Source organism: Arachis hypogaea, chromosome 20, assembly GCF_003086295.3.
Source record: "Arachis hypogaea cultivar Tifrunner chromosome 20, arahy.Tifrunner.gnm2.J5K5, whole genome shotgun sequence".
In the NCBI taxonomy this organism is placed as follows: domain Eukaryota; kingdom Viridiplantae; phylum Streptophyta; class Magnoliopsida; order Fabales; family Fabaceae; genus Arachis; species Arachis hypogaea.
Window position 1 is genome coordinate 3,089,889 of NC_092055.1, and position 15,180 is coordinate 3,105,068.

The 15,180-nt window shown below is 28.2% G+C and overlaps 1 protein-coding gene and 1 non-coding gene across 2 annotated transcripts; one reads left to right on the forward strand and one right to left on the reverse strand.

Moving 5' to 3' along the window:
- The first annotated feature begins 546 nt into the window (after window positions 1-546).
- Window positions 547-1,914, forward strand: LOC112784912 (protein GRAVITROPIC IN THE LIGHT 1). The gene has a single exon (XM_025828272.2). It carries the CDS (start codon window positions 547-549, stop codon window positions 1,912-1,914), a length of 1,368 nt encoding a protein of 455 aa, XP_025684057.2.
- A 2,288-nt stretch (window positions 1,915-4,202) lies between these two features.
- On the reverse strand, window positions 4,203-4,276 carry TRNAI-AAU (transfer RNA isoleucine (anticodon AAU)). The gene has a single exon. It is a non-coding gene; the product is annotated as a tRNA-Ile (tRNA).
- Window positions 4,277-15,180: the final 10,904 nt, after the last annotated feature.

A 15,180-nucleotide genomic window follows, 5' to 3' on the forward strand; every position in this document is an offset into this window, starting at 1 on the left:
GTTAGTAAAAAGATAATTTAGATTTATTTTATTTAATATTTATTAATCGAGGTTTTATGTCTACGCGTGGGTGCATGTGTTTATATAATAACATTCTTTTTATTTTTATCATAAAAAAGCAGATAATGCTACATATTTTTCCTTAATTTTTAACTCCAAAATAATTGACAGTGCTTGCAATATATTTATAGAAAAAGTTTAGGGCCAGTAAGTTTTGTATTTTATGTCCAACATTTAATCATTAAAATAAAAGTGAGTGATCTCCCACCATTAGATGTAATCTCACATCATTAAAAATACTATTAATAATCAATTGATAATTACAAAATACCAAAATTACTGATCTAGCATTTCTCATATTTATATATATTAAACATCACTGGCTACAACGTTTAGTCAAAAAGATTTGTGACCATTTTCAAACCAAAATCAAATTTTTGTCTCCCAAGTGACAAGTCCATAGAGTCTGATTTGACTGTGTTAGAGAGAGATAGATAGATATCTCTTCTAATTCTCATGCTTCAAACTAAGCATTATTTTCATGAGATGGAAACCATTGGAACGAAATCAGTAACCAAAGGTAGAAGCAATAATAAACTGTCCAAGACAATCCAGAAGGTCACTAGTCTCAATTTTGCTTCAAACAATGCCCTTTTCTTCCTCACTACTCATGAAACCAAAGCACATCATCATCAAGCTAAGAACAAAAATGAAGAATCCAAAGCAAGAACAAGAAGAAGAGCGGTTATGGAGGCTCTTATTGCAAGGCTCTTTGCTGGTGTCACCACCATTAAAGCTTCCTATGCAGAGCTGCAAATGGCTCAGCAACCTTACAACAATGAAGCAATTCAGAAAGCTGATCAAGCTGTTGTTGATGAACTCATTTCCATCTCTGAGTTGAAGAAAAGGTTCTTGAAGAAAGAACTTAACATTTCATCACCACAAGTGACTCTCATGCTTGCAGAGGTTCAAGAACAACAAAGCCTAATGAAGACCTTTGGAATCACCATCCAAAAGCTCCAATCTTTGGTTGATACCAAAGATTCTGAAATCTCATCACTGAAGAAACAGCTTCATGAGTGCACTGCATTCAACAAATCGCTTGAGAAGAAGCTACACTCAAGTGGTTCATTATCAAAGTTCGAGAGTCTTCATCTTTCAGCACTTAACACAACACACTTCATCCATTTTCTTCAACATACTCTAAGCTCAATGAAGAGCTTCACCAAGTTGATGATCAAAGAAATGGAATCATCAAATTGGGATTTAGAACTAGCAGCCAAATGTATCCAACCAGATGCGGTTTTTATCAAACAAAGGCATCAATGCTATGCATTTGAATCCTTTGTAAACATGACAATGTTTGAAGGCTTCAACTACCAAAACTTCAATGTTCCAAGTGAACCACTTCAGAAACACCATAACAGAAACCTTTACTTGGAAAACTTCAAGAGGCACAAATCTCTGAACACAAAACATTACTTATCAGCACACGATCCAAACTCATCGTTTGCCAGATTCTTGAAATCCAAGTACCTTCAAGTGGTTCATGAAAAAATGGAGTGTTCCTTCTTTGGAAACCTTAACCATAGGAAGCTACTCAAACTCAACAATGGTGGTGTCCCAGATTCAGCTTTCTTCGTTGCTTTTGCGGAGATGGCAAAGCGTGTGTGGTGTTTGCACTGTTTGGCACTTTCTTTAGATGAAGATGTCAGAATTTTTCAGGTGAAGAAGAACACTAGATTCTCTGAGGCCTACATGGAATGTGAAGCAGAACAAGTAGTTTCAACCTCCTCAGAGGAAGTTACTGATTCCGATTCCGGCGAGCTTCGGGTGGGTTTCACGGTGGTTCCGGGTTTTATGATTGGAAAAAGTGTTATACAGAGCCAGGTTTACCTTTCTCCAGTGAGTTAGAATGCATATATTTGGTCTCAAAAGTCAAAGTAGGGTTCTTCACACACTCTGCCTCAAATTTCCTTTCTTTTTCTTTTACTTTCTTAAATTTGTTTATGGTATGGTGCAATTACTTTGTAGCTTAAATTATTAGCAATATCAAGTGTATATTGTAATGAGTAATGAGTAATGTTTGGCAAGCTTTTGTTCTAGTAGCACTCAAGTCTCTTTAGATTACTATTCTGATTTTGATATAGGCCAAAGAAAGTTTTAATTGAGTAAATCCTAGTAGTGCTAAAACTATAGCTTATGCCAAAATAATGATTAAGCGGTTGGCGCCAAATAGAGGGAGGAGACATGATCATGATGGTGGCTAGGTGGTTGGGAAGGGAAGGTACATCGATTTATAAGAATGTTGCAGTTTGAGAGAATATTTTGATGATTGTTTTACTATCAATAATTAGTACAGCAATGTTAATTAGTGCATTAGGATTATATTAAACCAAAGAAAAGATAAATAGTGGTCTCACATATGAGTGAGGGTAGTTACTAGTTAGGAGGTTGGTTTTGTAGACAAAGACAAGTACCAATGTTTGGAAATGTCACATTCTTTTTTCAGGTGATGGGTTATAACTTGGAGGTTCTGATGTTTCTGACTATAGTTCACGGGATTGCTATCTAACATGCATTATTAGGACAAGTACTGCTATAACCTTTAGCTAATGTCTTTGTACAATCACAAGACCCAATCAACAATTTTTCTCATCTCATGTAATTCACAGGAAATAATAAATCACAACAATTTTTCTATGTTTGAACATAGGAATATTGTAGCTAATTAATTAACAAGAAGGCTTATGCTTAAAACCTTTCCTAGAACAGGTAAAGTGTATCTAACAATTCATAATTCTTTCCGAATTACCATTATTACCATAGTCAATTAACATGTTTGCTTAATGCTTACTCTCTAGTAAAGTTCAACTCCATGTGACAATCTGTTAGCTTGCAGTTTCTATTTGGGTTATAAAAGAGGGAGATAGAGATTCAAGTTGTTTATAATAAAGTGGCTTGCAATAAGAAGTTGACTGTTAGTTTGGAAAACATTGCCCCTCATGATGGCATGCACATGGACAGAGTATAGAGACAAAGAAAGGTTTGTACTTTGTAATGATAATGTATTTAAAACTCCATTCAAACCTTGAATTTATTTAAGAAAAAGTATAGGTAAACAATAAAAATATTAAATAATGTAAATAATAGATATATCGGATGTTTATTTTACTAGTGTACGGATGGTTATTTTAATATTAAAATTTAGAGAATTAATTTGGAGATGTAGTGTGTTTTTATTTAATTGGTGGTTGTTCATATTGTTCAACAAAATCATTGTCCCCCTAGCATTTCCCGTAATTATATATCTTCACAATGGAAAAGTATAGGAAAACAACGAAAATATTAAATAATGTAAACAATGGATATATCGGATGTTCAATTTAATAGGTATGCAGATATTATGTTGATTATTTTTAATTAGATGGTTATTTTTTTATTCGATTTATTCATGCATAGTTAACAATGATTGGATGTCTGAATGTTTAATTCACTAGGTGTGCAGATGGTTATCCTAATATTATAGTTTAGGAGGTAATTTAAAGATGGAGTATTTTTACTTTATTTGTCAATTCTAAAGCCTATTGTTCACATTGTTTAGAAAAATCATTGTCTACCTAACAAAATGGAACAATTTTACGATGACATAGTAACAGTCCTACATGTGAGTTTTATTTTGGTGATTTCTCAACTAGGTAACCAAACCCCTAGTAAATATCTCTCTCTGACTCTGTGGGCTACTTATCATGGAAAGCAGAGAAACCCATTTTAGCATTTTCTTCAATGTGCTGCCATAGCTTTCATTTCGAATGATTGATAACAACTATTGTGGCTGTGAGCAAGTAGAAGCAGAGTTATCACACTCTTCAATGAATGACACTGACTAAAGATGCAGAACATGCAATTATCAAAGTTTCTCTTCCTTGTCATTGTTCTTTGGAAATTATTATGATATTATCCAAATTAGCAGGCAACTTAGTTCGATTGACCTATGCAAAAATCTCCCTATGGTTTTTCTGCTCATTGTAACCAAATCAAAGTAGATTCCGCAAGTGACAACCTGATAAATAAACATATGGGAAGACATGATTAATAGAGTCGACATGCTTTTTTTCGTTATTAAAAGGTGTCATGTAAAAAGGGATATATTTAATATCACAGTAAACTTCAATGATGGAAGAAACATTAAAACGTTAATATGGCCCATGCAGGTTTCGAACCTGCGACCTTCGCGTTATTAGCACGACGCTCTAACCAACTGAGCTAATAGGCCAATTGTTCTTGGAGTATCAATATTATTATTTTGTTTAATGTAGACAGTTTTTTTTTAAAACATGTTATCAGTTTGGAGTAAAAAATTATTTATTTTATACTTTAAAGGGATACATAAATTTGTTTCAGATTAATACGTAATAATGATATACTAATATTTTAGCCTCCTAAATTACCAAAAATATTTATATTATTATATTTTTTATAATTTAAATTTAATATCTTTTATAATTAGCCACAGAGTCATCAATTTTAAGACATAAAATAACGAAAAACTCTACATTCAAATCATTTATCTAATAGTCAAAGAGTAATAGCTCAAATGGTATAGTCTCTCCATACTTAATTAAGAGGTTGCGAGTTTGAGTCTCCTATCTTTGGTAAAAAAAAAATCATTTATCTAATAAGTCCAACCAAATTATTATAATATATTTATCGTCGTCATTGTCACCATCACCATCAACTCCTCCTCTTCATCCTCCTTTCTTTTTCACTTGAATTTATTCTCCTCATTCCTTTTCCTCCTCCTCTATCATCATTATCATTATCGTCGTCAATGTCGTTTTCTTCTTATACGTAAGTTACCATGTTTCTTTTCCTCCTTCATTCTCTTTCAAAATTTTGCACATATAAAATTTCAATCTAATAAGTATGCATTCAAGTCTAATTGAAAAACAATGCTTAAATTAATAAATTTCGGTATTTTTTTATTTTTGGCAAGAATTCAATCCAATAAGTGTGAATCTACATTCATTCAATTAAATAAGTTTCTAACATAGTATAAACATATTCATTCAAATGATTTCGGTGTTATCTTATGATCTTTTAGTATGCAATTTACTTTTTACATTTATTTAATTAAATAAGATTGTAATATATGTTCATTCAAATTTAATATGAGAAACAATACTCATATAAAAAAATAAAAATCACAATTCAAAACAACAACTTCTCCTCCTCTTCTTCCTCCTCTTATTTCTTGTTATCTTGATTAACATTATTAGTTAGCAAGATTAGAACATTAAATTAAAATATTAAATTCTCATTATCTTTAGTTAGTAAGTAAAAGAAGAGAAGAAGTTCTCATTAAAGCATAAAAAAATATTTTTGTGTTTGTAATAAAATTTTAGTGTCAAAATTAAGAAGGTTTTTTGTTTTTTAGCAATATTTCAATGTAAAATAAAAAAATTTTGGTGTTTTTTATTTTTGGTAAGAATTCAATCCAATAAATATAAAGTTACATCCATTCAACTAAATAAAATTGCAATATAATATAAACATGTTCATTCAAATAATTTCGGTGCTATGTTGTGATCTTAACAATTCAAAACTACTACTCCTCATCATCATCATTATCATCACTATCATCATCAGCATCATCATCATAAGAAGCACAAAAAATACAGCATTAAAGAAGCTGTGTTTTTGTAGTTAAATTTTGGTATCAAAATTAAGAAGTTTTGGTGTTATTGTTAAGATATTTTGGTGTTATTTTTTAATAAATTTTACATAATTCAAAACTCATCATCCTCTTCTTCTTCGTTATCATCATCTTCTTCTTTTCTTGTATTGTATTTTCATAATTCTTTTTGTTTTACCTTTTTAACAAGAAAAAAAAAACAAAAAAAATAGAAAAAAAATCAAATAAAGAAAAAGATAATATATATAATGGTACAAAAAATCACCAGAAAAATAAAGAGAAAAAGAAAAGAAAAACGCAGCAACTGCTTGGAGAGAAAAAGGAACACCAAACAAAAGAAAAAATGCGAAAAAGAGGAAGTGCACGATGCCGCTAGAAGTCAGAACGTGTTTATACACTCTCACTAATAAAATTGATTTTTGTTAGATTTGACTCAATTTAATTATAAAAGAATCTTAAATATATACTTAGGATTGATAAAATAAATAATAAAATGGCCAATTCTATAGTGCCTATGAATTTTTGTCTAAATTTTGCCTAACTTACTTTTTGTAGTAAATTTTAATTTTTTAAAAATTATTTATTCTTATATCTTTTAAATTAAATAATAACTTTTAACCCTTTTTAATAAATAGACACAACTTTTTAGGCACCATAGCATTCACCTAATAAAATACTCATGAGATCAAGATAAATAATCACTGAAGTGGTATGCAAAAATATGATGTTTTGTTATTTATTTATTTATTTTTTTTTTGAATTGTTAGCATATCATATAAACTATAAAAAATTTTTCAAGTATATTTGTGCATTAGTGTTTCAATAATTTTTAATTATTAATTTAATTATAAAAATATGTATAATATATAATTAAGATCAACCATTTAAAATTATTAAAATACAGTGGATTAATATACTTAAAACCTTTCTTTCCAAACGATATATAATTCATTGATTGATGATAGGAAAAAACTAGCTACTAGTAGTATTGTCGTTTGAAATGAATAAAAAAAGAGAGAAAAAATAAAGCAGCATACTCGCATGGTCTACAGTTCTCTCTTCCATCATTTTAAGTACTTCAAATTTTTTAGAAAAAAAAATTTAAATATTCTCTCTGCAAATTACGATTCTCGTATTGGTATATTAATTGAATAATAAATCGTTAATGAATATTTATAACAAAATCATTTATTCCATGGTATAAATATTAAAAAATTATTAATTTTTTAATTTATTTATGAACAATACATATATTAATTATAATTGTTAATTAAATTATTTTATATTAAATTATTTATATAACGATAAACTCATTTATAATTTATTATCATTATTAAATCATCATTCTTTTTTTAAATTTGTTATGTTTATTTTTTTAATAGAATTATCTAGAAATTTTTGTTGTTTTAGCTTATTTAATTTAAATTCGGTTTAGTATAAATAAAAATAAAATAAGATAAGAACAAATAAAGATAAAATAAAAACAAGCGATTTAATAGTTATAAATGTTGAATTGAATAACTCATTATTATTTTTATGGATTAATCTCTACATATAAGTGTTTTGCGCTTACAAGCTTTACAAGCCTGAAGAGAACGAAACCCTTAAATGCGCTGCTTATGTTACGTGCCTCTTTAACAGATTTTTAAATCAATCAAAATCAATTAACGCGCGAATATATAACTTCTATTTTTCAAAAGATTTCGTTTCCTTTTTCGAGTTTCTTGCCAAATTTCTTCGATCTCTTTTGTGAGTTCTCTCTTTGCCTTTTTATTCATTGTTTTACCTACATTTATCACTGGTTTCTTCTTCGTCATTTACGTGCGTTTCTCTCTCTATATTCTTGCTTAGTTTTTTTCCAATTTTCATGATTTCTGAAATCAAGCTTTGAAATCGTTTTGAAGATAATGGAACTTCAGAAATACACCCAAATAATTACAGAAATACACCCAAACGGTTATAGAAATACACCCAAACAGTTACAGAAAGGATTATAGAAATACACCCAAACAGTTATAGAAATACACCCAAACGATTACAGAAATACACCCAAACGATTTAAGAAATACACCTAAAACAGGGGGGAGACAATATATTTCTTCTTGAAATCTTTTAATGTTTTGCTGGTTAAGGATGAGGCACATAGCAGAAACAATCTAGAAAAAAAACCTAGAAAAATAGTAAAACAGTACCTTGAATAATGTTTCTTGGTTTTTCTGGTGATTTTTTATGGAGATTTGTATCTTTTCTTCTTGATTTCTTCTACTCTTCGCGAGGAGTTAGAATGTTTCTTTAGAATTGTAGTTTGTTTCGAATGTCGCTTGAATTTTGACGGTTTGCATTTTGATTGAGGAAGAAGAGGAAGAGTGCGGCATAATGAACATGTTGTGGAAAAACGCAACGGGTGATTAAGGCGCGTGCGTTGGAAGCTCGATTCTAACGGAGTGGTGCGCGTATTTTTTTCTTGAATTTGGGCCAACTTGCATAGCTTGTAAGCCAAAAAGGCTTGTATGTGTAGCAGGCCTCTATTTTTATTTGAATTTAAATAAAAATAAAATCAAAAGTACTATTTTGTCTGAGTATTTAGATGTAACCGATGTTACACTTAAATATAATTAGTAATTCATAATTTTGGGGGCAAAAAACATAAATAAATTAAGGGGAGAATAATTTTACACAAATAAGATAAAGCAAAATCTGATTCATCAATCAACCAAATTACGTTTACATGTAGTTCGAACCTACCTGTTTTCGAACTTGGATTGCATGTAATTCGAATCACATAGATTCGAATTACTCACTGACACTCAAAGCAACATAATTCGAATCAAGTTGATTCGAACTACTTCCATGCACGCCATTCAACGTAATTCGAAGTGGATTAATTCAAACTACACCTGAATATTTTTTTTATAAATTTTTTTAATAAATTTATTTAAATTATACCACAAAAAAATATTTTATTCTATACAAAATAATTTTAAAAATGGCTTAAAAGATGTTAGGAGTACTATAAAAATTTGTAATGTCCTAATGACTTAGGATATTAAAGAAATACTCTGTATAGTCAACAATAATTTAAAAATTAAAATAAATATAGTTATAACTAGTATTTACCTAAATTACTAGAATATTACAAACTTTTATAGTACTCCTAATATTTTTTAAGCTGTTTTTTTTAAAATTATTTTGCATAGAATAAAGGGCATTTTAAGCCATTTTCTATGCAAAATAATTTTTAAAAAATGGCTTAAAAATGTTAGAAGTACTATAAAAGTTTGTAATATTTTAGTAATTTAGGTAAATACTGGTTATAACTATATTTATTTTAATTTTTAAATTATTGTTGACTATGTAAACTATTTCTTTAATATCCTAAGTTATTAAGACATTACAAATTTTTATAGTACTCCTAACATCTTTTAAGCCATTTTTTAAAATTATTTTGTATAGAATAAAATATTTTTTGTGGCATAATTTAAATAAATTTATTAAAAAAATTTATAAAAAAATATTCATGTATAGTTCGAATTAATCCACTTCGAATTACGTTAAATGACGTGCATGGAAGTAGTTCGAATCAACTTGATTCGAATTACATGTTGCTGTCTAATTCGAATTAGCTGAATTCGAATTATGTTGCTTTGAGTGTCAATGAGTAATTCGAATCTATATGATTCGAATTACATGCAATCCAAGTTCAAAACAGGTAGGTTCGAACTATATTATATGTAAATGTGATTTGGTTGTCCTAATTTTGGTTCGTTTCTAATATATTAAAGTCATCATTGCCGTTCCTTTTTGTTATCTGAGGAGTTGTTATTCAATCCAATCAAAAAAAACTTTGATCGAAAAAATCAAAGAATAAAACCTTTTAATTATGTTCACAAATTTAAGTACCATTTAGACCATCTCTAATAAAGAACTCATCTCAATCTTTATTTATGATCCATCTATCATAAAAAGTAATTTCACATAAGCTTTTGTGTCATAAACAGTAAATAAGAACTCAAAGCATCTCTTTTTTCTCCATTAGAAGGAACTAACTTTAGTCCCTGTTGTGATCACACTTAATTAATTAATTAAAATACTTAAAATTAATGTAATTAATTTTTTCAATAATATTATTTAAATTTATAAATTTAAAAATAATTCACTATTAAAAGATATTAATATTAAATAAATTCATATATAACAATAATACATAATATATAATTCGGAATTATACTAATTTATAATTTTGTGTTTACAACTGCTAATTTTAATAATATCGTTAGCATTTTAAATTTTAAAAATAAAAATAACTAACTCAACTAAAAATTATTTTGTAAGGTATAAAAATTAAATTTATTTTTTAATGTAAATAAATTTAATTAATTATAATATAAATAATTAATATAAATTATTAATTAAATAAAAATTTAATTATTACTAACTTTATTATTATAAAGTTAATAAATTTAATTTATTATAATTATTACTAACTTTATTATTATTTAATTATTTAATATAATTATTAATTATTTCAGATTTTATATGATTAGTTTTTTATAATAACTTATCAAAGTGACAAATTATTATTGAGAGACTCTTTCACCTTGAGATTCGTATAAAAACTCATCCCTTCTCTCTTTCAACAGTGTCTTTCTACTTTTGTCATAAATAAGGCCTCAAGATCCGCCCATTAGAGTTACTCTTAGCTCTTAGTTCTCTATATGGATGATTTTAGAGATGAAGAATTATCTTATCAATAAATTGATTAGAGAGAATAAATTAATTATTTTATAAACACCTAAGAATGACTTAATTTTTTAGAATTTTGTGTATCATCTCTTATAAGTTATAACGACAGAAAAAGAATGTTCGTTTAATCGTGTATCTGTTCTAATATAATATATATTATTGCATGCATATAGAAAAAGGAGGAATATAAGTAAACCGAAATATTTATATAATTAATCATTAATAAGTCGTCATACATAGAATATACGATGCATGCCCAATATTTATTAGCTATAGCTTTGCTTTGATTTGATGCATGAAGGGATTGTATTATTAAAATGGCTTGCCAAGTGTGGGCGGTGGCTGTGGATCATGGCGATGGCCTGGTCCGGATGGTGGTGGGGTTGGTCCCTTAATTAGAGAGGGCGGTGGCTCTGGATTATGGCGATGGCCTGGTCCAGATGGTGGTGGGGTTGGTCCCTTAATTAGAGAGGGCGGTGGCTCTGGATTATGGCGATGGCCTGGTCCTGATGGTGGTGGGATTGGTCCCTTAGTTAGAACAACGAATGCATCTTTATTATTACCTATTCCCTTATTTTCTTGCTCAATAGAAGTAAATAATTTTTGTCGACTTGCTGAGACTCCTTCCCCCAGCAACATCAGTAAGATTATGAAACAACAAAGTGACTGCATTGTGGCACCTAATTTAGCCATATTACTATTACGACCAAATTTGAGAAAGCTGTGTGTTTATGGTGAAAAACATGATACAACATATAATCTATTTATAGGTGAGAAACAAATGATAGGACAATTAAAATAATAAATACCTACCTAATATTTTATCGGAAATATTTGGTAACCAAAGAAAATCAGCCAAAAACAGCCATAACTTGCCTTATTTAGCATTTATTAATTGTTGCGACAATTAATTAATACTAAATAAGACAAGTTCCGACTGTTTTATTAATTAATTGTTACCTATATTTTATAATTAATAATAAGAGGTAATATATTAAAAACATTTTTTATGCAGGATGACAATAATTTGGTCTTTTATTGTACATGATGAGTAATAAACTAATAATTTGATTTTAGAGTACTACTACACATACAAGTCTTTCTGGTTGTTGCTACAAATTTTTCCTCCTTCTCTTTTTATTGATTTTGCAACATTATTTATTATTTTTCTTTCTTTGATTTTTTTCTCCCAAGAAGAATTATGAGAATATGAAATAAAAAGATGAAGAAGAAGAGGAGGAAGAGAAAGACTTTTAAATTATGCAGAATTTATCAGCATACGTACACTGAAAATTCTTAAAAAATACACTCAAATATCTTCGTGTTACGCCCAAATATCTTCGTGTTACACCCAAATTTGCTGTAAATACAGAAAAATATTTTCTCTAATGCAGAACTTTTACATTACACTCAATTCAAACCATCAAGGATAAAATATTATTCACCTATAGAATTGAACCACACCTCAACCACTTGATTGGATTCAAAACAATAATCATGATGATGATGATGATGATGATGATGAAAAAGAAGAAGAAGCAACAGAAGATGAGGAGGGGAGAGAAGAAAAGTTTTGAATTATACAGAATTTATCAGCATACATACACCGAAAATTATTAAAAAATACACCCAAATATCTTTATGTTACACCCAAATATTTTCGTATTACACCCAAATTAGCTACAAATACAGAAAAATATTTTCTCTAATGCAGAACATTTACATTACACTCAATTCAAACCATCAAGGATGAAACATTATTCACATATAGAATCATAAACTACTAACGAAAAAGTTGACTAGAATTGAACCACACCTCAACTACCACTTGATTGGATTCAAAATAATAATCAATTTCGTTCTGATTCAATTGACAATCTGAACTTGACTTATTCATCATCTTTAATAACGAGATAACTGATGGAGGAGAAGGGGGAAAAGAAAAGAGGAGAAGAAATTCCAATGAAAAAAAGAATGAGGAAGAGGAGGAAGAGAAGGAGGAGAAGGAGGAGGAGGAGGAGGAGGAGGAGGTGTTAGTGACGATGATAACGAAGGAAGAGGAGAAGAAGAACGTGCTCACGTAAAAAATATCAATGACTTGTAAGGACTTGTATTAGGAATCGAGATAATAAGAGATTGCTCTTAAGGTATTCTTGGATTATCACAAAAGAACTATATAAAAAAAATTTTAAGTAGATATGTCATAGAAAGTTGTAGACCAATAGACACACTCGTAACTAAAGGAGACAAGTTTAGTCCCAAGCAATGCCGCAAAATGATCTTGAGAAGACAACAATGCATGATAAACCTTATGCATCAGCACTAGGAAATTTAATGTATGCTCAAGTCTGCACACATCCCGGTATATCATTTACAGTAGGAGTGTTGAGTAGATACTTGAGCAATCCGGGCATAGATCATTGAATAGCTGTTAAACGCGTAATGCGTTATCTAAAGAGAATAAAGGATTACATGCTTACTTATTGGAGATCATAAAAAATTTGGAGATCATTGGGTACTCTGATTTCGATTTCATGCCATATGGTTGCGAAACTTTGTCACTGAGTTTCGTATAATAGATGATATTGAAAGGTTATTAAAGATATTTTGTGACAATAAGTCAACAATACTATATACTCCAACAACAATAAGAAGAGCTTGACAAAATCGAAGTATATAGACATCAATTTCTTAGTTGTCAAGGAGAAAGGTTAAGAAAAACAGATTTCTATAGAACATATAGGAACAGAGTATATGCTAGCAGACCCATTACTAAGGGATTGACCCCTAAAGTCTTTCATGAGCACACTGGTCGGATGGGTGTCAATATTTGTGATGCCTTGGTTTAGTGGGAGTTTATTTTATGCTATATGTCCTATGAAAGATATTGAATTATTTTATGCAGAATTAAGTTGGTGTTTATTTCATGTTATGTGAAATGTTTATTTTGTAATATTTGTTTTGTGTTTGATCTCAATAAAGTTTTAAAGTTGGACCAGTTGAAAATAGACATGCATGATATCACTTGGTATGTAATTTTCATATTATTCATCCAAATTTAATCTATGTCGTCAAGTATATTAGGATGGTGATTGTCGTGATTCAGTCATGACATTAATGTGATAAAAGCTGCGGTAGTTCCATATCTAATGTATGAGACGGATCAGATTATTAAAGTAATAAGGGAAATAGCATTTAGATGCGCGCATAAAGTTTATAAGATGTGATTATGTCAAGAAAGAATATATGTATAGCCCAAGTGGGAGATTGTTAGGAAATTATTTTAATTTCCTAATTTGTTTGTGGACAATACATATATTAATTATAATCATGAATTATGCTATTTCAAAATCAATGACTTATATAATGGTGATCTTATTTATTGTTATAAATGCTAAATTGAATAAGTCATAATTACTTTTGATTTGGAATTAAATGAGAATAAAACCAGATATTATCTTTTGGATTTTAGATATATTATCTTTTGGTTTAGGGTTTAGGTCAAGTTCAAATCACATCCCATCTACATTTTCTACGTTTGTCCCAAAATATTCGAAGTGGAGCATATAATGAGATCGAATTTCCTCAATTTAGGTTCAATTTTGAAAAATTCGTGCCAACCTTGAAGATACAATTCAAAGATTGGTACTATATCTAAATTTTTTTCTCTTAAGCTTTTTGTATTAAAAATAATTTTATAAAAGTCTCTTATAATTTGACAATTTTAACAAGAAGATAGTCTGAATTTGTACCGATTCTAAGTATTCGATCTTATGATGTTATTTCGGTTGGTTGTTACGAGAATGACTCTAATCTATACATATCTAAGGATTAGAATAGATTAAATATTATTTAAATAATTTAGTTCTAATATTAGTAGTTGATTAAATTAGTTTTAGAGAAATTTAAATTGTTGTATCAATTTATATATTATGACTATTCTTTATGGATATGTTATTTTTAAACTTTTTAATATGATTTTTTTAAGTTTATTTTCTTTTTTGATATATGTATCACCTTTTTTTTTGTATTTCAGATTAGTAATGCAATTATTAAGAGAAATGTAATTCATCAATAAATTAGAATGATTAAAAGTTCAATTAAGATTAACTAACATCTGTTTTGGACACAAGATTGGTTAATTAAGATTAAGGCGTGAAAAAAGAAAAAGAGTCACAATACGTGATTTTGCTTTCTTGCTAATATATAAAAATACGTAAAAAAATTAAAATATCACCATTTAAAAAATTGTTAATTATACATATGAAAAGGGATTGGGAATATGCATGGATATAAAAAAAAATTATTACTCGATTATAGAATAAAAAATAATCATATATATATATAAAAAATCATAACAAAAATATAATTAGCATATGTGACTTAAATTTTTACATGTACAATATATATATATATATATATATATATATATATATATATATATATATATATATATATATATATATATATAGATAAATAAAGAAATTATTATAATTTATAAAAATTATACATACGATACGATGACATTAATAATAAAGAATAAAAAAATTATTGAATGATTGTAGACTCAAAAAAATTAATTATGAAAAAAAATAATTAATATATATGATTTAAATATATTTACATATAATTAATATATATATATATATATATATATATATATATATATATATATATATATATATATATATAAACTACATAAAGAAGTATTTAGAATTATTTAAAACAATAAATATATTCTA